A 25,671-nucleotide genomic window follows, 5' to 3' on the forward strand; every position below is an offset into this window, starting at 1 on the left:
GGTATTGAAGACGAAAACTTTCTGAGACTTTCATGTCCTCATCTTTTCTTATGCTTCAGATGCCTAATGTTTGGCCTCTTAATATACTTTGATCAATTGGAGGTGATTTTAAAAAGCAGACATTAAACTAGACTAAGATTCAATTTAAGAAGTTTCTAGAAATACCTCTCGGAATCTGGAGATGCAGAATAGGTACAGATACGTGATAGAATTTGAAACCCTTTAGCTCCCAAACTCTGGCTGGTACCAAGTGGCTCATTTTGTTTCCAGAGAATTAATGTTGTTTCCAAAAATTAGCTCTCATATGGCTCATTCAGGTAACCAGCATTGAATATGGAAATTTGATTTTTGTTCATACAAGTTTATTACATTATAGTTTATGAATCATAGTGGCTAGGTGCCAGACTGCCTTTCAAGCTAAGCAACCTCTCCGCTATGTTATTCCAGCTGTGTCTTTTATTTGAAGTGTTTCTTCATCTTGGCTCATTTAGCCACAAACAGAAGTTGCCCTATGGGAGATAACGTCTTATGTTTATTTACTTTATAGGATTATCACCTCTGGGCTCACTACAAGTGCAGAACATATCAGAAAAGAGAAAAATCTTATTTCAGAAAGTCGGGACTCCCTTAACCCTGACATGTACCTATATTTCTTTGGATGGTGTGGTATAGAGAGAAACAAATCGTTGGACTGTGAGTCAGGAAACCTGGACTCTGATCTTTTTTTGTTGGTTTGTTGCTGTGTGACTGGACAAGTTATTTTACTTCTCTGATTCTGTTTTCTTATTTGTAAAACCCAAACTCTCCCAGTTTCAAGACCCTGTTCTACCTAGGGAATTTTGTAGAAGTCATATAGATGGCTCAGCAAAATTATTAAAGGAGATTTTGGCATGGTACATTTTGTTTAAAGACTTGTCGGATAACTGAAATTTTTTTAAAGATTTCATTTATTTATTTGAGAGAGAGAGAGAGAATGAGCATGAGAGAGGGGTGGTGGGGGGGGTAAGAGGGAGAAGGAGAAGCAGACTCCTCGCTGAGCAGGGAGCCTGATGTGGCGCGTGACTTGGGGCTCAATCCCAGGAGTCTGGGATCATGACCTGAGCCAAAGGCAGACACTTAACCGACTGAGCCACCCAGGCATGCCGATGATTGAAATATTTAACTAATCATACAAAATACCCCATTTTTTTCAGCAGCTTCTTTGAGATCCTTACATATCATGAAATTCATTCACTTTGATGAGTTTAGTAAATTGATATAGTTGTGCAACCATCAGCACAATCCAGTTTAAAATACTCCCATCATCCAAAAAGTTTCCTTATGGCTGTTTGCATTTAATTTCTGCTCCTACCGTCAATCCCAAGGGAGAACTAATTTACCTTCTGCCTCTATTTTTATCTTTTCTGGAAATTTCATAAAACTAAAATTATGTGCCTGGTTTCTTTCTCTTAGTATGATGCTTTTGAGGATTATCAGTGTTGTTGCATACATCATTGGTCTGTTCCTTTTTTATTGCTGAATAATATTGTTATATAGATAGACCACCTTTTGTTTATCTACCCACTAGTTCATAGACATGTGGATTGTTTCTAATTTTTAGCTATTATGATTAATGCACCTGTGAACATTCACATACAAGTCTGTGTGGACATATGTTTTTATTTCTTTTGGGTAAAGAGATACCTAGAATTGGAATCTCTGAGTTGTCCTGTTAGTGTACATTTAACTTTATCAGAAATTGCTTGCCTCTTTTCCAAAGTGATTGTACTATTTCATATTCCCACCAGCAGTGTAGGGGAGTTCCAATTTCTCCTCATCTTTGCCAACACTAGTACAGTCATTCTTTTTGATTTTTGCCATTTTAATAAGTGAGCAGTGGTATCTCATTTTAGTTTTTAATTTACATTTCCCTAAAGATTAGTGATGTTGAGCATCTTTTCATGTGCTTATTGGCCATTTGTATATCTTCTTTGGTGAAATATTTATTCAGAATTTTGCTCATTTTTTATTGGATTGTCTCCTTATTACAGAATTATAAGACTTCTTAATATATTTGTCCATAATTTTTAAGGTACTTTCCCTGCCATTAATACATGTATATATATGCATTTATGTACTTATGTAAAATAGTGTGTGTAAAATAGTGTGCATATATATACATACTTACATGAAATCCTTTGGAAATAACAGAATGGAATTTTTAATTCTAGGAAAGAAGCAGAATAAATTTTGAAACAATCATTAAATGACTATTTTGAGTAGTTACCTGTAAGCTCTCAAGATGGTAGAATGGTTATTTACCACTCAAATGGTGGCTTCTGTTTTTTTAGTTTGTACCCTATTTATAGAGGAAAGAAAAAACACCTCCTATAGATGCATGAGTCCTGTCAAAATTCACATATTTCTGAGGAGGAATGAAGTATCTGAGGAACTAGAAGGGTGGAGATATGAGTCCTTGCCTTTTTTTAATGCTTTTTACTGTACTGGGAAGTAAGACATCTGCCATATGAAGGGTGGTCTGTAGAAAGAATTAATGTTTTACTGACATTGGCATCACTTTGTTTAAGTCACAGTTCAAATATTAGTGCACGCACACACACACATTTCTCCCATGAGAAAAAAAGAATATATTTGTACTTCAGTTTCCTCTGCCAGTTCTCCCTAATCCTTCTAGCGCTGAAACAAGATAATATCACTTGCAAGAGTGTTGGACTAATTTTAGGAACAGTGAAATAATAAAATCCCTTACTCTACCCTGCAATTTTAACTGACAGACTTGCATAACTGTAGAACCCATCATCTATCCCTTTTTTCTGACCTCTAATGCCAGACTTTCATGTTGTTGTATCTTCCATCTATTCTCACCGCTGTAAATAAAAATGAACTCTAAAATTTTTATCTACAAACACAACTGCAAGTGACTTTGGCAGTAACCTCCAAAAAACTATAATTAAGACAAATTCAAAATTGGTTAATGTTAACTCTTTACAGGAAATGTGTTCACAGATAGTTGTGTATTATGTTCTATTCCCAAGTCCCCAAAGCAAAATTAAAATTCATGAAAAGTTACAGCCTCATCCATTTAACTAGCAAAGATGGGTAGCTCATTAAAATGACTAGGTCCCCTTGCAATCACAACATGGTGAAGTCCATCAGCCCCACCAACACACACACACACACACACACACACAACCTTGTTTTTAGATCTGAAAGAAAGCTAAGGATCATGAGACACTGAAGAAAGCAAAGCATAACAACAACAACAACAACAAAACAAAACAGAAAAAAAACAAAGACTTGGAGGAAACAGACAATTTGGAGACAGAAAAAAAAAAACCCAAATTATACTTATTAGTCTTAAAGGGATAAGAGAAATTGCATTCATAAAACAAGAATGGAATTTAATTTGTATAATGTGTAATCAGAGAGCACAAAAGAACTCTAGGAAATTAGAAATCTAAGAGTAGAAATAAAATAATCTGTGAAAGAGATTAAGTCAAGAAAGTCCTTAAATAGAGCAAAAGAAAAACTGATGGAAAATAGGAGAGGAGCTATATGAAAATTGCAGGACCATATGTCTGACCATATTGAGAGAGATTTTAGAGAGTACTGAAAGAGACTGATAAGAATTAGTGATGGGTACACAGAAAACAAGGCAAACACAAAAACAAAGCAATTGAGCACACTTTAATGATGATTGTGGCATAAATACTGAAAATTGATTTCACAAAACAGTGGGAGGGTGCACATAAGAAAGGTTAGCATGAACAAAGGAAGCTGCAAGCATTATGTTTAAAATAAGCAAGGGGTTATGTTTAATTTTAGAATTTGCAAACCTTAGGGATTTCTGTGTATAAATATGATGCTGGGTCTTCTGTGTTCCATGTTGTAATATTAGTGATGATCGATTTCCTGAGGTAGTCATACACTCCTTTTATGCAGTAACCTAAAATCATAAGCCAAAGTTAGGAACCAATCTTTGGAAATGAGTAGTATTTTTCCTTTTGAAAAGCCCTCTAATTCATGACAAAATAAAAACGTTGCCATTCTCAGTGCCATGTGCTATGTTACAAATATAGAGATACTATTAGCTTTTGCTGTGCTAATAGTTGACTCAATGTAATATATGGTTATGAATTTTTGCATTCTGAAGCAGATGTAGCATATGGTCCTCAGGCTTTTTATTAGCTTCCCACCTCAGCAAACTGGAGTACCCTTGTATTGCCTTTCCTATGGTTCTGATAAGCTGTACTTGGTTATTTTAGTCAACCTTCAGAATTTGGAACTTTGTTTCTTCATTGGCTTTGGTTGTTGAAATGTCAGTTGATAACTTGACTGTGCATTTATGTGGGCATTGATCTCCATATTGTCATTGCTAAGGCTTTCTGGGTTAGCCCTCTGGTATAATTCAGTTTCCACAAAACTGTGGGTTCTGATTTTTTATTAAATGTTTCAAAATCAAACAATTTAATCAAATGTAAGAAATGATGAGTTAATAGAATTGATATCTCTTCCATGAAGTCCATTCAAATCCCATCTGTAAAATAAATTAGCAACTGATCATCTCAGAAATTACAAATTCAGTTGCATGGTTTTCTATTTTAATTAGGGAGTTGAAATAACTTTCAATTATGAATCGATTTCCCTCTTTTGGAATTGTCTAGGCTGTTTAAACATTCTTGACTGGCTTTCTCCTAAGATAGAGTGCTCTTCTGAGCCACTTGATCCTTTAAGAGCGTTTGCCCAGAGAATACAAAGCCCGAGAAGTTAGAGTTACTTTCCAGATGGGTAGATGGTTCTGGTGCCCCACCCCTGACCAGCAAATCATATATTGCAGCCCTAAACTAATACCTAAATTAGGCAAGTAAAGGAAGTACGCAAGCAAATGAAAAAATATCTTAAAATTTGGTATTCAGTTGAAAACTTTTAGGAAAGAGAAATCAGGAGAGAGCCACAATTTGGTTTGTATTTTAGGTGATCTCAGGTAGTGATGTGGAGATCAATAATATTAATATAATAATAGTAGTAGTTAACGTTCTGAGTGCTTCCTACATGCAAGTCATTGCCTTCAGTTCTTTACATGCTTCAGCTTATTTTTTACATGAAGAAAGTACAATAGTATATCCATTTTACAGGTGAGAAACCGGAGGAACAGATAGGTTAAGTAAATTGGCCAAAGTCAGCAAACTGGTGGTGGCTGGTAGCCTGAGCCATGCAGTGTGGCAAGATCAATCAGGAAGCTATTGTAGTAGTGCCCATGAGAATGGATGAGGGCTTGGACTATGCCCTGCTAACCCAGGGTCAAGTTCATTAAGAAACGTCCTCCAGTGTTGTGGTCATTGTGGGGCGTGTTTGAGACTCAGTTAAATTTTAAGTGATAGTTGTGGGTTGTTTTTTTTTAATACGTCTTGACATTATTCCACTGGTGCCAACCTGTGGCATTCCTCCCAGATTAAAAAAAAAAAAGCTCAATCATAGACTTCTCTGAGTGAAATCCTATATGAATGTGGTTTGGCTTCTTATCCAAAGAAGCACTTACAAGTCACTCACTTGATCGAGGCATTAGTGTAAATCTACTAACGGAATTGAGTTTACAAGGCACATTCCCCAGACAAAGCTTTGCTCGGATCACACAATCACATAGATGAGCTGACAGCTAGAGGTTCACCTGAAATATGGCTTGAAAAGTTACTCTCAGGGTGTGAAGATATAGCCATGTTCATATTGGTTTTGCTATGATTCCATGCCAATAATGGAGAAATTTGTGACCATTCAGTGTTGCTTGCTTTTACATTGCCATTACATTTAATGCTTTGATTAAAAGTGCTTGAACAGTGATATCTTTGCTACCGGGAAATTAAATCAAGTTTTAAGTCAGTTGCCATCCTGATAGAGCCAAAACATTTCAAGAGTAAAGGCTTTATTTATGAGCTGCAAAGTTAACAGAACTTTCTAGAGTGGTACACAAGTTACCAAAGAGCAGAGGGTTGGATCACTGAAAAGTGGCATTTTTATCTAGGGATTTTTCATTTATTCTCTGTGAGGCAGAGATTGTATGAACACCAGATGCCAATCACACAGCACCAGTGGATTTGCAAGGTTATAAGACTGGGGGAAAGTGAAGGTTAAGCATGGAGTACAATAGAGATTACTTATGGTAATGAACTGTATAATTTTTCTAGACAGGGTTGGATTAATGTTCATCCTGAAAAGAGATTACAGTAGTTCTGATTCTTGCAGTAAACAAATATTAAACAGATCATTTATGTTCGACGTGTGAATCAAGAGTCCTAAAGAACATATGGTTGTCATATACAAGGAGAAAAAATTAACGTACTCCCTAACGGTAGGCATGAGATGCCCTAGGGTTTTGTGAGGGAGTGGAGACAGTGTGCTCTGTGCCACAATGTTTCTTTGTCCAAGTGCAGCCTTGAAGAGATGATCAGGGAACCCAGTTGTCACAGTCCACTGGTTGCAACCCCATTTGTATAGAGCACTCCTCCCTTTCCTGGCTGTCACAGAAATCAACTCTGCCTGCCTCATTAGTATGTCCCCTGGCCCCTGGTGCAAGTAACAGGGTATCCCCAGGTGGCACTGCGTGTCCATATTTTGTGCAGTTACAGAGTCTGACCCCAGTGTCTGCTCTGCATTTTTGGAATGTGGGTGGAGAGGGTGCTGCTTGTCCTTACGGTGGATCTCAGGCTGTTTCCTCTACTCACCTGATTTAGGAGTGTAGAGCTCATTTATAGAATGAGTCTTGGATTCTTTGTAGAGTATACTTTTTTGCCATCAACTGCGCTTTAGAGGACAGTACCTTCTGTACGTGGCTTTAATTTGAACACTAAAATAGCATTTTTTTAAATTTAAAAAACAATATGCTGAGAAGGGCACGTTGCTTCTGTGAGATTCTTCCCCAAAATGTTACCACCTCGATCTGATCATGAGAAAACATCAGACAACCCAAATTGAGGGACATTCTACAAAATAAATGGCAAATACTCTTCAAAAGAAGTGTCATGCAAATTAGAAGATACCAGTTATCAAACCCCTGTAATCTCACCACCAGCAATAATGACCATTGACATCTTAAGGCATATCAGATCTTTCTCTTTGTGTTTATATTCCTTTCCATATTTTTTTAGGAAAACAATATTATGCTATTATGCCTATGGTTACTTAACTGCTTTATTCACTTAAAGATATATTGTGAACAAAGTTCTCTGAAAAGTCAATATTGACCAACTCTGTGAGTGTCATATGGTGGTCTATGGTGCCTCTGTCTGTGGAAAGGGGCTCAAGGCAGATAATCTCACAGCCTCACATCATGTCATTGCTTCTACCCACCCCTCTTCACCTTGTGAAGCCAGTGAGCACCATCAACTCAGTCCACCAGAGTCTTTTTACTCAGGGAGTGACTCCATGTAAGGCTTTAGTTCCTCATCTTCATAAGCCACATTCATCCATGAAATTTTCATGATTTGCTCTAAGACGCCTCTTGGTGAGATTGAGGATAAGAAATGTCTTGAGCAAGTTTTCACACTATGAACAAGTAGAAGTGAATATGGTATATTCTGTTCAGTATTGCTTTCCCTGATCCTTTAAGTTGTCCGTCAAAAGGCAGGGATCTGCTGACCAGAGTATATAAGGTGACTCTTAGGCTCCATACACCTACCATGAAGCCATTTTACTTTTGGCTCTGGAAAGAGTTCCAAGGCATTATAAGGAAGCTGCCACACAAGGCATCCAACTTATTGCCAAAGGGGAATTCTTTGCTGTAGCAAAGTCTGAAACCTTGATGTGCATGTAAGTTTCTAGTAGTTGGTTTTCTGCCTTGAAGGTATATAGACAATACCCTTTTACCATTTACCCTGGTAATACTGTGCAGCAGACACTCTCTGGCTGAATTTGCCTGGGGCCTCTTTCTCTTTCCTGCTGTGATGATCCACTGGGTAATTGAATAGCTCTTCCCCACTTACCTCCATGATAGGGTAGACTGTTCCTGTCTCCATCACTTCAAATAATTTCACAATGTTTGAGTTATCCAAGGCCCTCATTATTTTGACTTTATAAGGTAGTTAACAAGATTAACTCGTTAATGATTGTCATGACCATCTCTTTCCCAAATGTGTTGGGCCAGCCTCACCTTGGCAAATATATCCTTGCCAATGGTAGCTGCCAATAAAGTCTTTTCCTCAGCAGAGATGGCCGAGAGGCCTGGCAGCATGTTGCACTTACTTGGAGGCAGCGTGTCCCAATGTCAGCTTGAAACCGGGAAAAGCTGGGAGAAATTTGATCCAGTTTACTTCAAAAGAAAATCACTTTCAAGGCCAATTTGAAAAACTGACCTTTATGATGGAATTGACATAGTGCCAGACAAAAAATAAAGGTAAACAAAACATTAACAAACTAAATTTTAAAAATGGAAAAAAAATAAAGAAAAAAGAATAAGAAAAATTAAAAAGAGTTATTAAATTTTTTCACTTTTTCTTTAAAAGTGAAGATTTTAAAGATTTCTTTAAAAGTGAAAAAATTAATATGCAAAATAGATAAAAACCCTACAGTGCCATGGAAGAAACTAACTTTGGTCAAATCCCAGGTCATTGAAAACCAGCTTCCTGAGCTAGAAGGTACAAAATCCTCAGCCCCTCCAAGGTCTTAAATAGATGCTTGGGATTCTTTAACAATGGCTCTCTATGAGGTCATAGAAAGAAATGGGCCTATTGTGACTGGGGATAATCCACAGCAATTTTCTTACTTTTTGGATTCTAGAACCTTTACACTTTTTAAAAATTTTAATTTAAGTTACAGTTAGTTAACATACAGTATAATATTAGTTTCAGGTGTACAGTACAGTGATTCAACACTTCCATACATCACCCAGTGCTCATCACGACAAGTGCCTTCTTTAATCCCCATCACCTATTTCACCAACCCCCCACCCACCTCCCCTCTAGTAACCATCAGTTTAGAACTCTTTACTCTTAAAAAATACTTGTTTTTAGGGGCTCCTGGGTGGTTCAGTCATTAAGCGTCTGCCCTCGGCTCCGGTCATGGTCCCAGGGTCCTGGGATCGAGCCCCGCATCGGGCTCCCTGCTCCGCGGGAAGCCTGCTTCTCCCTCTCCCGCTCCCCCTGTTTGTGTTCCCTCTCTCACTGTGTCTCTCTCTGTCAAATAAATAAATAAAATCTTAAAAAAAAATTTGTTTTTATCAATTTACACACTGCCCAATACTGATACCTTAGAATTGCCCATCTTTTTTTAATGTCCTTAATTTAAAAAAAAATAGAAACTTCATATTAGTTTCTTGCTTAAAATTTATTATTACATATGTAGATATCTATATCTGTATAGTTATATAGGCCTTATTTTATAGAGCAGTTTGAGGTTTACAGAAATATTGAAATTGTAGAGTTCCCATATACCCCCTCCCCACCCACCGTAGTCTTCACAAATATTAATATCAGTATAGTATATTTGTTACAGTTGAGCCGATATTAATACATTAATACTAGCTAAAGTCCTAATTTACATCTGGGATCGTTTTTGTGTTGTACATTATATGGGTTTTGACCAACGTATAATGACACAGATACATCATTATAGTAACACAAAATAGTTTCACTGTCCTAAAAATCCCATGTGCTACACCTATTTATACCTCTCTCCCCCAAAGCCCTAGCAACTACTGATCTTTTAATAATCTCCATAGTTTTGGCTTCTCCAGAATGTCATATAGTTGTAATTATACAGTGTGTAGCCTTTTCAGATTGGCTTCTTTCGCTTTGCAATATGTGGTTAAGGTTCTTCCATGCCTTTTTGTGGCATGATAGTGCATTTCTTTTTATCACTGAATAATATTCTACCAACCACATTTACCACAGTTTGTTTATCCATTCACCAATTGAAGGATATCTTGATTGTTCCCAAGTTTTGGCAATTCTGAATAAAGTTGCTGTAAACATTTGTGTGCAGGTTTTTGTGTGGACACAAGTTTTCAGCTCATTTGGGTAAATACCAAGGATCACAGTTGCTGGGTCATATGGTAAGAGTATGTTTAGTTTTATAAGAAACTGCCAAACTGTCTTCCAAAGTAGCTGTACCATTTTGCATTCCCACCAGCAATGAGAGTTTCTGTTGTTCCACATTTTTGTCAGCATTTGGGTCAGTCAATGTTTTGAGTTTGGCCATTCTAATAGGTGTGTTGTGGTAACTTGTTACTGTTTTAATTTGCAATTCCCTGAGAATATGATGCGGGGTATCTTTTCATCTGTTTATTTTCCATCTGTATGTCTTCTGTGGTAAGGTGTCTGTTGAGATCTTTTGCCCATTTTTAATTGTTTTTTTCCTTATTGAGTTTTAAGAGTTCTTTGTATATGTTGGTTATTAGTCCTTTGTCAGGTATGTGTTTTGCAAAGATTTCTCTCCCAGTCTGAAGTGTGGGTTTTCATTCTCTTTAACAGTGTATTTTGCAGGACAGAATTTTTAAATTTTAATGAAGTTTTTTTTTTCATGGATTGTGTTTTTGATGTTGTATCTAAAAAGTCATTGCCAGCAACAATGTGGATGGAAGTGGAGGGTGTTATGCTGAGTGAAAGAAGTCAATCAGAGAAAGACATGTATCATATGACCTCACTGATATGAGGAATTCTTAATCTCAGGAAACAAACTGAGGGTTGCTGGAGTGGTGGGGGGTGGGAGGGAGGGGGTGGCTGGGTGATAGACATTGGGGACGGTATGTGCTATGGTGAGCGCTGTGAATTGTGCAAGACTGTTGAATCACAGATCTGTACCTCTGAAACAAATAATGCAATATATGTTAAGAAAAAAAAAAGAAGAAGATAACAGGAGGGGAAGAATAAAGGGGAGGAAATTGGAGGGGGAGACGAACCATGAGAGATGATGAACCCTGAAAAACAAACTGAGGGTTCTAGAGGGGAGGGGCGTGAGGGGATGGGTTAGCCTGGTGATGGGTATTAAAGAGGGCACGTTCTGCGTGGAGCACTGGGTATTATGCACAAACAATGAATCATGGAACACTATATTAAAAACTAATGATGTAATGTATGGTGATTAACATAACAATAAAAAATTAAAAAAAATAAAAAGTCATTGCCAGCCCCAAGGTCGTCTAGATATTTCTTATTTTAACTGCTGGTAATTTTATAGTTTGGCATTTTACAATTAGGTCTCTGATCTATTTTGAGTTAATTTTTGTGAAAGGTATAAGAATTGTGTCTGTATTAATATTTTTGCAAGAGGATGCCCAGTTGTTCTACCACCATTTGTTGAAAAGGCTATCCTTTCTCCATTGAATTACTTTGTTCTTTGGTCAAAGATCAGTTGACTGTATTTGTGTTGGTATACTTTGGGCTTTCTCTTCTGTTCCATTGACCTATTTGTCTATTCTTTCACCAATACCGTACTGTCTTGATTATTGTTGCTTTATAGTAAGTATTGAAGTTGAGTGGTATCAGTCTTCCCACTTTGTTCTTCTCCTTCAATATCATATTTGCTATTCTGGGTCCTTTCCCTTCCCATATAAACTTTAGAATCAGTTTGTCAATGTCCACAGAATAACTTTCTGGAGTTCTGATCCTGATCAGATTGCATTGAATCTATAGAACAAGTTGAGAAGAACTGACATCTTGACAATATTGAGTCTCCCTACTGACATGCATAGGATATCTCTCGCTTATTTAAATTTTATTTGATTTTTTTATCACAGCTTTATAGTTTTTCTTATGTAGATTTTGTACACATTTTGTATACCAAAGTATTTCATTTTTATGGGTGCCAATGTAAGTGGTGTTGTTTTTTTTTATTTCAAATTCCACTTATTCATTGCTGGAAAATAGGAAAGCAATTTACTTTTGTGTATTAACCTTGTATTCTGCTACCTTGCTGTAATTTCTTATTAGTTACAGAAGAGTATTTTTGTTGCTGTTTCGAAATTTTATATATAGGCAATCATGTCATCTGAACAAGAATAGTTTTAGTTTTTCTCAATCTGTATACCTTTTATTTCCCTTTCTTGTCTTATTGCATTAACTAGGACTTCCTGTATAATGTCAGATAGGAGCGGTGAGGGGGCATCTTTGCCTTGTTTCAGATCTTAGCAGGAAAGTATCTAGTTCCTCACTATTAAGTATGATGTTAGCATTAAGGTTTTTTGTAGATGTTCTTTATCAAGTTGAGGAAGTTTCCTCTAATCCTAGTTTGCTGAGAGTTTTATCATGAATAGGTGTTAGATTTTGTCAAATGATGTTCCTGTATCTATTGACATGATCAGATGATTTTTCTTCTTTATCCCTTTGAGGTAATGGATTACATTAATTACATTATTTGATTTTTGAATGTTGAAGCAGCCTTACACACCGGGAATAAATTTCCCTTGCTTCTAATGTATAATTCTTCCTATACACTGTTGAGTTCAATTTACTGTTATTTTGTTGAGGATTTCCACATCTATGTTGTGTTTATTGATCTATAATTTTCCTTTTTTGTGATGTTTTTGTCTACTTTAGTATTAGGGTAATGCTGGCCTCATAGAATGAGTTAGGAAGTGTTTTCTCTGCTTCTATTTTCTGGAAGAGATTAGAGTGAATTGGTAATATTTCTTCCTTAAATGTTTGATAAAATTCACCAGTGAGATCTAGAGTTGGTGCCTTCTGCTTTAGAAGATTATAAATTATTGACTCAATTTATTTGGTAAATGCACACTAATTCAGATTATCTATTTCTCCTTGTGTGAGCACTGTGAAGGCCCTAATAAGTCTGGGCCCTTAGGAGATTTTATATCACAAATTAGTCCTTGCTCAGTCTCCAGCAATTAGTCAATTACCTTTTCAGTGTCTTTCTTAAAGGCTGCAGCAGCAGCTTCTGCTCCCACTAAGCTATAATTTTCTGTATTCACCTGTCTCTATAGCTTTTAGGGCAATGGTTTGCCCTGCAGCATCAATTCTCTAATGAATCTAAGAGGACTTGTTGATATTCAGTTTGTTCAGCTTTTTTCTTGTGGTGAAGATGGGAGTGATGCCTTCCAAACTCCTTATATAGATAACAAGGAAGGTTGAAAAATAAAACCGTTCATACAGAGAATGGGAGAGCAAAACCACTTATGTGCAACTACTTACAATGTATGAATAGTTGGAAAAACTGATCCCGCTCTGTATACTAGCTATTTTCAAAGACTCTCTCTCAGTCTGAAATGGTAAACCTCTAAGGTTGATATTATCATTCTCATTTTCAAGTTAAAACAACAACTGGGTGTCTACATAACTTGTATGCTGGATTTAAAATTTTCCAGTGTTATATGTGCACAAATTTATTTGTCTATAACTGATTTCTGCTGAAGACAGAAAACACTATTTCTAGTGAAAAGTAGTTCCAGTCACTTTGGGTTTAAAACTTGTTCATACACACACACACACACACACACACACACACACACACACACACACACACATTAAATGAGATTTAGGAGGAGAACTCTTCCCCTTCCTTTCTGTTGATCTGGAAAGTCCTGTAGTACAGATGTTCATGTGGCCATCTTTGGCTTCCCAGTGTGCCTCCTGGCCAGGACTTTGAGGGTGATCCTCCATCTTTGCATCCTTTACTCAAGTGTCCCCACTTGGTAATCCCTCCTAGCTTCCAGGCAAAGCAATCATGTGGTTCTGTGCTTCCTTGGCCCCACATGAGCTCTCACAGAGGCTGCCAGTATGCCAAGACTCTGCCATGCCTTCTACCGACTGACTCCTCCTCATGCCTGCATTGAAGCCAAGGAAGAGTGGAAGAATAGAGAACATTTCAAAAGTACAGTTCTAAGAGACAGTGTGAACCAAATTATATTTTCCAATTAAGTAGCTTCTAAAGTAAGTCCAGGAAAGGTAGAAGGGCAGCTTCAAAAGTTCTTTGCTCAACCAAAAGTTTGTTCAAAAGGTCACTATTATAATCAGCTACTGCATTGCACATCAGTTGTGTAGTATCTGACATTTTAACCACACATATACAAAAGAAAATATTAATTAGGAAAAATTAAAAAAATTATTAAGGCACTGTTACAGATATTAGATGACCTAATACAAATATTTTATGTCCTCAGAAACTTAATCAACACATAATTTTTTTTTCCTGAATTGGTGTACATGTATAAAGATTGCTCACCACTTACTTAGAAGGTTGTTACAATAACTCGGACTCCTAGCCTAGAATGATCCCAGGAAAAGTGGAATAGAAGAAATTACTTGACATGTATAGATTGCTGTGGAAAATGCTGGGCTTTAAATGTCTCAGGGAATGATGTGTGATAGGTCACTAGCCAAACCTTTTCCCTATTTATTTAACTAAAGGTATAGCATAAAGACAAACTGCAACTATTATTAAAAACGAAGTATTCTATGTTGGTTCACCTCCTCAGATCTTATATGCTTCTTTTTAACCAAAGGAAAACTAAAACATCTCTTATGTTTTATAGCCATTTTATGTATTTAGGCTCTTCTCCACTATTTGCTTGCAGGTAAATTTGGACCGTACTTGACATTTTTAATAAACTTCAAGATGTGTCCCACTATTCGTATGGAAGAAATTGCAAGTGGTGATAGTTGTTTATGCATAGAACTTGGGTTTAATTATTAAGAAACTTTGTAAGCTTTAATATGTATTACTTACAAGATGTGTCCTGTTAGTGTCTTAAGTAGTAAAGAGGATATTTGAGGAAGTGTATACTGTTCAAGTGGGATTGAGAGGGGGTGTGGCCCACAATTTTTGTTTTTTTGTTTTCTGGGGGTTCTTTGTTTTTGTTTTTCTTTGTTTTTAGTTGCCCACCATTGCTTTAGAACCTGTTCCTTTTAAGTTTGGAACTTGATCATTCCCAACAAGCATTAGGCATCCCATCCCCTCACTCAGCAGTGGGCAGTGGACATTTCATTTTCAAAGTCACAGAGCATGAGAGAGACAAATAGCAGTATTTGCACTGTGCCATATGTCAGTAGGTCTTTCTGGACCATTATGATGATGTCTTTCCTCTCTAAATAATTTTTACAAATATACTGATGAAGACAGATTTCTGTTGCCCATCTTCAATGGGTCATAAGTTGAAATAGCACTATATTTTTTCCTGAAAATACGCGGTTGTGACATGGTGTTTCATAGTTTTAAACTCATTGCTGCCAAATGAACACAGCTGTAAGAAATGATGATCCTCTCATCTTTGTAACAATAAAACTGCTTCCTAATGTGTTTCCCTAACTCTGAACATTAACTTAATATTCCCCTGGATTTCTGAGTTCCATCCTTTCCCCCCACGGAAATCCATGAAGACTACAGCTTTTGACCAAATGACAGAGCATAGAGGATGAAATTAGTTGCATTAAATTATGATATGACAAAAAGCCTTTCAAAATCTTTGTCACTATGCAACATCCAAGCAACATTAAACAAAACAGAATAAAAATAGACCAAGGAAGAGAGTTAATATTTTGAAAAGAAATTTTGTGATCTAAGATCACTTGCAAAATTTGAAAGCCATTGATTGAGAGCCTGCATGCTATGGCAATTTCTGACTTAAGAGAGCCTACTCTACAATAATATATGTCATTTCTTGTTTAATCTTTGGATATAGAATTAACTATTACTGTACTTTTTGGTACATTTTTGTATTTCTCAAAAAAGCAAGTCTCCATTGGTAGAGCTAGCATTTAAGAAAATAACAGAGAAGGGGAGGAAGCAGAAGATACACATTTTTATGTGATGTTTCTTGTCTTCCCATTTCTAAGTACATATATTTAAATAATAGCACAGATCTGTAAATTAGTATAAAAATCAATTGTCTTCTAAAAACAGAAAGGAGAATTTTGATACCTGTTTCCTTTATTTCTATCATACCTTGGGTTTATTTTGTGTTAGTTTATTTTTTTTCCCCCAAAAGATCTGATGTTTATTTTTTAAGTTTAATTCTACCATGTTGAGTTGTGGGAAAATAAAAGCTTTTGATAGGGTTAATCTAACCACATAAAATTCCATGTTAAGTATGATCATAATCTTGATTTTTGATTGGGTCTTGAGCTAGTAATATCTTGTGATTAATCAGAATGGGTTGTACTGCCTATAGTGTAAGTCATCTTCACAGATGGGATAGAGAATCATCAGAGTTCTTTTGAATATTTGTTTTAATCCCTTCTAGGATAAAATGGCTTTGGATTTTTTTTTTTTTTTTTTTACTTTAAATCAGATTGAGCTCACCAAATAAATGAAGAAGAAGAAATTTTGAAGTCCAGGTTTGCTAAGATTATAGGTCAAAAAAAAGAAGAAACTTGTTTTTTAATTCACAGTATTTCAGTGTTTCACTGAACGTGTTTCATATGTTGTCTTGTAAAATTTAACAAATATTCCTAGTCCTTCGTAATTTGAATAAAAAACTCGATAAAAGAATACAACAAGATATACTTCATGGAAATAATGTTGAGCTTTTTATTGTTCTCAACAACATAAAAGATTTTTCAAGATTATTAACTGCTCCTCTTCTAATTATGCAATTCCAGTCTAAAGTGACATCTGATAACAAAGAGCTTTACTTTGGCGAGTAAACTACCTGACATCTAACACTCAGCAAGAGCTCTCATACATAAAATGTTTACTGACTGTAGCTGTCATTTCAGCCAGCCATTTGGGTCTTACAAGATACAATTTCTCAAAAACGTTCCTCACCAAAAGCTGTGAATTGAACTGTCTACCCCAAAGTCACATACTGGTGGGACTCAATAAATTCATATCTATGATTATATAATAATCATTAAATAAAATAATTGAAAAAAGTTGTGTAATTCATCCATTCACTTCTAGGCTGGGTTAATAACCCATATGTATTAAAATAAGGATTTCATTTTTTCTTGTTTGTTTATTTTTCTTATAGGAGACCTGGTGAGCCTCCACTGATAAAAGGCTGGCTTCCTTACCTTGGAGAGGCCCTGAAATTACAAAAGAATCCTTTAGGTTTCATGAAAACTCTTCAAAAGCAACATGGTGACACTTTCACTGTTCTCCTTGGAGGTAAGCAACACTTCCATAAGTACCTTCCATAAATCATAAGTTCCCCATTGTTCCTTAAGTTGTTACATTTTTCTATAGACAAAATATGGAATATTTATATTATTGTTTTGTTTGTAGACTAATACAAAAGAAAACTATGTTTTTGAATACAGTGATTTTCACAGTAAAAAATTAATTATAAAAATCTTGAGGGTACCTAGGGAACCCTACTCTCCTGCCATCACCTGTGATTTTGGTTTGGTTTGGCTTGGTCTGATTTTAAGAATGATTAAAAGAGAAAAAAAAAAGCTAGAACGCATTAACAGACTTCATTTTGTAGAGCAGTCTTAGGTTTAAAGAAAATTGATCAGATCTGAGATTTCCCATATATCCTGTTTCCCTTGATCAGAATTTTCCTTATTATATCCCATACTCTGTTGCAGCTGATGAGCCAGTGTTGGTATATTATTAACCGTCTGTGATTTACATTAGGGTCCACTCTTTGTGTTGTACAGTTCTTCGAGTTTTGACAAATGTGTGTCATGGATCCATCATTCAATGGATATTATTCACTATCATAGAGAATAGTTTAACTGCCCTAAAATTCCTCTGTGTTCCACATATTCATGCCACTTCCCCCCAACCTGAGCCCCTAGCAACCACTGCTGTAGAATGTATTTTTAATTTTAATAAAAAGTTTATTATGCTTCTAACTTCAATAAAATGCTTACAAAAGAAAAAAGAAAACGGCAGCAAGATCACTAAACATCCCAACATCATAGGGCTGAGAGGAAAAGTTGGGACGTTCTTCACTCATCCTCCTTGAAGGCCCATGTTTTCCAGCTGTATCAGCTATCATTGCATAACAAACCTCCCCTAGATGTAATGCCTTAAAGCAACCCGTCTTACCTGAGTCACTTTTGTGGCTTGAGTCATCTGACTGCTTAACTGGGACTGGATGTTCCAAGATGGCCTCATCACATACATGCCTGGCTGGGCCTCCTTGTACACATGATGTTTCATTCTCAAGATGTCCTTACGTGGCAGCTAGTGTTTCAGGTGGGTGAGAAGAAAAGCTGCAAAGCCCCCTGAGGCCTAGGCTGAGATATTACAAAACCTCATTTATACCACATTTTTTTTTTTTAATTTTTTTTTTAAGATTTTATTTATTTGACAGAGAGAGACACAGCGAGAGAGGGAACACAAGCAGGGGGAGTGGGAGAGGGAGAAGCAGGCTCCACGCTGAGCAGGGAGCCCAATGCGGGGCTCGATCCCAGGACCCTGGGATCATGACCTGAGCTGAGGGCAGACGCTTAACGACTGAGCCACCCAGGTGCCCCTATACCACATTTTATTAGTCAGAGCGGTTGCAGACCAGCCCCAACTCAAGGGTAGGGAAATACACTCCACCACTTCCTGGGAGCATGGCAGAGTCCCACTGCAAAGGAGCACACGTAGAGATAGAAAGAATTTACTGTGGCCATCTTAGCACACAGTCTTCCACATCAGCTTATCACCAGGCTAGCTATTCCTTTTCTTCACTTTTGTATGTCCTATGTCCCAGAAGTCTGATCTGTACAGACTAGATTATCCTCACTTCTTTGCCCTCTGACTTCTGGCTGGGCATGCCAGTGGGAGGGCAGGAAAGGCTGTGTTCCAGGTCCCCATTTCTCACTGGGCTCTGGCAAAACAGTTCACTCCCCTTCCTTTCCTTCCCAAGAAAAATGAAGGCATCAGGTATGATCTCACTCAGACCCTCACATATCTACCAGATATCCCTGTGTCTCACAACTTTCCTCACTACCTTTTCTCTAATTTCAAAGAATGTTTAAGAAAATCCATTACCTGTCCCCATCACCCTTACTTGCTGCCTCCACAGGGCTGGTGTTTATTTATTCCTCCCACACATATATCTTCATTTTTCTTTTCTCTCTTGGGTCCTTACCTATAGCTTAAAACCATGCTTCTCCTATATTCTCCTTCTAGTTACCTTTCATTTCTTTTTTTTTTTTTCTCTTTTGCATCCCAGTTTTTCAAGAGAGTTTCCTACATTTGCTGCCCATACTTCTGTGTGCCTTGCTGCGGCCATTAATGGACCTTCACTGACTAGACCTCTCTACTTGGTCTGACAATGCAGATCCCTCATTCTTCCTTCAAACACTCTATTCCTTCACTCTATTGATACTGCACCTTCTGGTTCTTTCACTGACTCTGAGTATTCCTTATCTAGGTCATCTTTACTTATGCCCCTTTCTTTGCTCAACCCTTTTCATCTTTCTCTAACCAGCCTTGGAGTTTTCTGTTCTATTCCTAAAGAATTTAGGTGATTTCTTCTTACTGTAATTACTTTGTTGAGTATCAGAAGCAACCTTTTGTACACAGAGCAACTTCATTTCAGTGCCGCCATTTTAATGTAATGGGGAGAAAAAACAGTGATCCAACTGGATGACATTGTCAGCATGGCTGAGTTTTCACATGAACAGGCAATATCCATTTCCTCACAACTTACTCCTTTGCCTGGCCAGTCTCTCCCAATGCTCTGATTTCAGAAAAATTGAAATGGAAAAAAAAATCATGCATCTTAGAGCAATTGTAGTGTAATCCCCACAAGGCTTCCCAAGATCTGGGCACCTCCTACCTCTCTGGTGTCACCTTTGCTACTGCTTGCCTTAATGCACTATTAATGCACTAAATTGTTTGAAATTTCCTCCTCACACACCATGCCCTTTTGTGCCTGTGTTTCCTCATGCTGTTTTTTTCTGCCTGAGTGCTGTTCTTCTCTTTGTGAGTCCTCCTGAAAAGAGGACTGACATGGATTCATCTTTTGAGGCCATAGTCACATATCTCTTTCTTCCAAAAGCTTCACTGACCATCTCTTCTCCCTGGTTATGTTTGATGCCTCTTCTCCAGGCTCCCATTACTCTCAGTATCACTCTGTAATGGCATTTAATAAACTGTGAATTTATTGCTAATTCATTTGTCTATTTCCCTTCATTATTCTTTAGTTCCTCTATTGCCAACATTTAGACCAGAGCTCAGTACTGATTGATTCACAATAAATATTTGATGAGGATATTCCCAATACCTTAGAGCTGATGAAATACTTACTATAATACAAATAAAGGCCATAGCTGGTGCTTTTATTCTAAGTGAGCTTTTGGCTTCATAATAACAAAACTCTGTTCTTCACTTAAAAAAGTAAGTCACTCTTACTTAAAGAAAATAAATTTTATGAATAGATGCAACAAGTTAGTGAACTTTTCAGTTTTCCCTTTTAATATATCATACAAAAATAATCTAAGCTGATTAAGCAGAAACTTGTGGCGAGTTGAATAATTTTATTCACTGCTCAAAAAACAACCAATTTCTGCTGATACTTGATATCTTAATCTTAGACACTAAGAAGCTTGCTGAATTTCTGATGTCCAAATAATTTGACCATGGCCATGTTTTTGAACTCAACAGTACACAAGCGGGTGTTGAATATGTACTACCACTTCCCTTTGGCTTCTTGCTAGAGTTTGAATAGATTCCTGTCAAGTTATCCTGTTAATGTATGTGGTTCTAATGATCAGTTTGCAAAATAGCACCTTTGGAAAATGTGAAATGAGGGACCAGAGTCTTCCACCCTTGTCCCGTAATGTGATTTCCGCTAGTGTATGTTCTTGCATGATGAGCAAATGATTGTCATCCCCAAAAGTCTCAAGGGACATGGATGTCATCTTAATAAAGAAATTAAAAGGTACATCTTTTCATGAGAAACCACGTAAATTCGTGACCTGTCGCAGAAAATAGTTCTCTAATTGGTTTTGTGTGGTGGTGTAGCAGAGTCGTCTTCCCTAGATGTCATGCCAGCGAAGCACCACTGTACATCATTGTCAACAGCTAGTGAAATCTCCCTAATAAGAGGGGGAGTATGTAATGTGGTCATCCTCATAAAATAAAAAGTTGGTTCATTCCACTTTCCAACGAGTATTTTCAGCTTGACCTTCTAAAAAATTCTATTGAAGAACAAACTAAGCTTATAATTATGGAAAATCTCTTTAAAATCCAAATTTATCTCATATTTGCTGACAGGCATTTCTAAATCTAAGTACTCAAATAGTTGTTCTGAATTCCCATGGATGTTGCCTCTGTAAAGCACCAAATATCTGAGATGAAAACATCAAAATTCAATTTATAATGATCCAGAAGTCAAACTTTTTGTATATAAGACATCGGGGTGAATGATTTTGTTTTCTTTTCTTACATTTACTGATGTACTTTGCATCATGTAGCCCCACCTTCCTGAAAGAAGTAATTTGGAGAGAAGTAAAAAGGCTGCTGAGTTAGTAAAGGATCATATGCAGGTTATACAGGAATTCTAGAGTTAGTATCTTAAGACCCAGTCAGCTCTGAAAAGGGAAGAGAATAAGATTATTGGCAAAGAAGACATTAAAAATTTTGACCCCATTTTAAATTTGCTGCTCAAAAAGGTGATTATATATAATATTACATATTATATACATTTATATTTTTTTGCAGAAGTGAGCCCCATTTTGACATTTCTATTTTAGACAAATGCAAACTCTGACATTCTTTAAATCAATATTTCATATCAACTACTGACAGCATTCTTTTCTCTTTTGAAAACATGACAATGAATATTGTTTCTACCTTGTGATCTTGGTAAACTAGGCAACTTGCCTATTGACACTTGGTATTCATTTACATAAAATCACACTGGAGCAAAAAGTTAATTTAGCTCCAAGAATACATGGCCTTCAGAATAACTTTTCAGATTTCCTTTGTTAAGAAATTTAAATTCCTTTTATGAATGTATATGTGTTTTCCTAACTGTCTGATTAAAGATTACAAAGAAACTCTGGTTTTGCATCTCACATTAGCAGATGGTGGACAGATGGTTTAAATTAATATTAATTTTGGAAAACTTAGCTTAAATTGTTTATACTGAAGATTAAAAGTTGGAAAGCCAACTAACATCTCCAGGGTTATTAGTACTTCCAAACCCACTTGAAAAGTAAAATCCGGAAAATGAAAACGTCTACTTTTAAAGCAATCCACATCTTACTCAGAAAGAAAGTTAATAAAACACAATGCCTTGAGGTTAAAGAAATTAAAATAAGAATGAGAAGGAGAAAATACAGATCCTGGAGTATAAAGAGCCTTGAAGAGTGAGAATTTTACCTACAAATAAATTGATTTTAACTAATCAGTAATGATTTTTTAAAAAGAACCTGTAATAACTGCTCATTAAAAAAACTATTAATAATTGGCTCCTAACTGGAACCAGTTTTTCCACATTTAGGTTTTACTTCTTTTAATTGAAATGAATCTCATAGTTTCTTCCCATGTCCTTACCCCCAAGGGGGAGAGAGAGAGGGGAATGTATGTGTATTTGTGACGAATTGTAGACGAAAACTCTCACATTCACACAGCCTCTATTTCAGTAGGCCAGTGGCCAGTAGCTCATGCTGTCTTGGCTGAATATAGTTTTATCTTTCCACTTAGATTTTAATGAATGTAGAAAATTAGTAGGAAAAATTCAAAATATTCCCTAAAAATTGCATGTTTTACAAACTGAAACTTTTATACATTCTCTGAATTTTAGTGGCTAATTTAAAATAACCCTAAAGATATTTAGCAAAATCTTCTCATTTGGTGAAAGGAGGAAAGTATGAATCACCACCTGTGAAAATACATAGCTTTGCCTAAAATTATATCTTTTGCAAAATGAGAGAATTCACTTTTTTTCAATTATTTGTCAGGCAGATGCTGGCAATTTTATTTAATTAAGATGCTATGGTAAAGCAGGTGTCATAAAATATGCTCCAATCCGGTTGAGTCCTTTTTGCTCTCGCTAAGGGGGAAAAATCCAGTTTACTTTATTGATGCAGCTTTGGGATCTGACCAGAATGAATAGCCACTTCTAGCTTTACCCTCATTCCTAGATTGGCCCACCTTATTAAATAAATCAAGGAGAAATATGGTGAATAAAATTCAAGACATATGATTTATTTTTAGAAAAAAAATCTTAGCACATGTATATGAATGTATATTAAAAGCTTAAATGATGTTTTAAAATTGTAAAACAAAAACACATTTATCCTGTTTCAAGAATTAGGTTGAAAGTTATTCAAAACCTTATTCTAAATCCTGTACCACGTTGAATTTAATTTCTGTGATGCTGTTTGAATTAACAATAAATAACAAGTGAGGCGTTGTTGGTCTAAGAAAGTACACTCACATACACGCACACACACACCAGAGGAATAATAAAGTGAAGGAGAAAATGTGAATGATCCTACAGACTTTAATGTCTGTTGTTTTCTAGAAGGCAATAAATAGGCATTACACTTTGTAGGATCATCTAAACTTAATGTGTGTTCTTGGGAAAGAAAGATTTATTAAATGCCATTATTAAATACTATTTGCATAATACTTCTATTTAGGAGTCTTAAAACAGCACTCTAGTGAGAAGAAATCAGCCCTGTGTGAGGAAAAGAACAGTGCATGGGGAGTGTCTTCTTGTCCAGGCTCTGCGGGGAGCAGGGTAGAGCTGGGAACTCTTCAAGGTTCCGACAGTTTTGAGAGCCCTACCAAAGTAGGACTATGTTCCTCACTATGCTGCCTTGAATCACTTCAGGCCCCTATCAAAAATAAAGACTCATAGGTCCCACATCTCAACCTTCTGAATCAGAATCAGGCAGAAATCTGTATTTTTAACTAGTACCCTACGTCTCTTAGTTGGGTAAGTTTGGACAACACTGATCTATGAAAAGACCAAATGTCACCACCTCAAAGAACTCTTGCTGATAGGTAACTCCCAGCAGACCAAAGCAGATTTCACTTTCTACTTCCCTTACCTTGTGTTCACACCTCTGCTAGAATGATTTCTTTACATCTTTGTCTCTTAAGAGGAAAGAGATCCAAACAAGTATCTGAATCTCAGTAAGTGTCGAATGGAGGGATGAATGCATGAATGGACAGGTTCTCGTTTGGAATCCTGTTTTAGTCACAAATCAGTAAGTAACCTTGGACATGTTACCAAATCTCCACGAACCACTGTTTTCTCATCTATAAACAAGAAAATGCTGGCAGTTGTGATTTGGTATTTGTCACATTAAACATTAATTGGTGAGTATATGCTTCATACCACATCTTCATTTGTCTGAGTTAAAATTATCATGTCCAACCAAAGCTAAGATGATATGAAGTATGAAATGGCTCTCCATGAAGTGTAAATAATAATTTGATATGTTCGTTTGTTTGATGTTTGTTTTCTGTTTGTATTATTAGGGAAATATGAGAAATGTTTAAGTCAAGGGATTCTGAGGATGTTTCAAGGGTAGTTTAAATATTTGGGTATTTAATTAAAATAAAAGAGTATCTTTTTAACCGACTGAGCCACCCAGGCGCCCCCCAAAATAAAAGAGTATCTTTTTAAAGGTCATTCAGAACTTAAGAATATTAGAGTTTCTCCCACTATCTTCCATTTTTAAAGGAAACGTGGGGAATCTTTGAACGAAATGGATATTTATTAAACTTTGCACCTTTCTAGGTGTTAGTTATTAAGGTCTTTATAATTTTGATTAAAATCTTTTCAAATTTCAGGTATGTTGTTTGTTTGTTTTGCTCCCAACTGAGCTCATATTCTCATTTATTTCTTTTAGGCAAGTATATAACATTTATCCTGGACCCTTCTCAGTACCAGTTAGTAATGAAAAGTCCCAAATTAAGCTTTCGAATATTCACTAATAAACTATTAAGGAAAGTATTTTCCATCGAAAAGTTGGCAACCAATGATGACCTGAACAATGACCTTCATGGCTGCTATCATCTTTTACAAGGGACGTCTTTGGACATACTCACAGAAAACATGATGCAGAATTTAAAACAAGTATTTGAACTCCAGCTATTAAAAACCACAAATTGGGACACGGCATACCTGTTGACATTCTGCAGCTCAGTAATATTTGAGGTCACGTTCACAACCATATATGGACAATCTCTTCCTGGCAATAGGAAAAAATTTATTACTGAGCTAAGAGATGATTTCTTAAAATTTGATGACAAATTCCCATATTTAATATCAGACATACCCATAGAGCTTCTAGGAAATGTCAAATCTATTAGAAAGAAACTTATAAAACGCTTGACATCAGAACACTTAGCTAGGACACAGGGATGGTCAGAAGTTGTTCAAATGAGGCAAGATATCCTGGAGAAATACTATACGCTTGAGGACTTTGAAATAGGAGGTAAGAAACTTCTGAATGATTACTTGTCTAAAATAAAATAATTTACAATAGACCTTTGAAATAAAAAGACAAAATGGTGACCTTGAAAATTTTTATGCTCTTTCTAATTGGCTAGTGATAAAATGTTTTACTCTGAAAAACCCTCTGTGATAATTGATTTTTTCTTTTTTTTTCTTTTTTTTCTTTTTTTTTTTTTTGCTGAGGTGGTAAAACAAGATACTTAATGGAGATAATGAGAAAGAGTATAACTAAGCTGCATTTACTCCTCTTATCTCATCCCCCACCTCCCCACCCCCCACACGCACATTACATTTTAAACTATTCTCATTAAGCAGAAAATTAGACTTCAGAAGCCTATTGGTCCTCATTAGCATGCACTGATCCT

At 36.3% G+C, this 25,671-nt stretch overlaps 1 protein-coding gene across 1 annotated transcript in view; it reads left to right on the forward strand.

Annotated features, from left to right (window-relative positions):
* Positions 1-25,671, forward strand: part of CYP7B1 (cytochrome P450 family 7 subfamily B member 1) — a 178,727-nt gene that overhangs the window by 134,534 nt on the left and 18,522 nt on the right. The window contains exons 2-3 of the mRNA XM_028112127.2: positions 16,910-17,046; positions 24,699-25,286. Of these exons, the coding sequence (XP_027967928.1) occupies positions 16,910-17,046; positions 24,699-25,286 (725 nt within the window). The remainder of the gene's footprint in view (positions 1-16,909; positions 17,047-24,698; positions 25,287-25,671) is intronic.

The sequence above is a fragment of the Eumetopias jubatus genome, unplaced genomic scaffold, assembly GCF_037043125.1.
Source record: "Eumetopias jubatus isolate StellerSeaLion01/CBP00866 unplaced genomic scaffold, mEumJub1_p1.0 scaffold_4, whole genome shotgun sequence".
Taxonomy (NCBI): domain Eukaryota; kingdom Metazoa; phylum Chordata; class Mammalia; order Carnivora; family Otariidae; genus Eumetopias; species Eumetopias jubatus.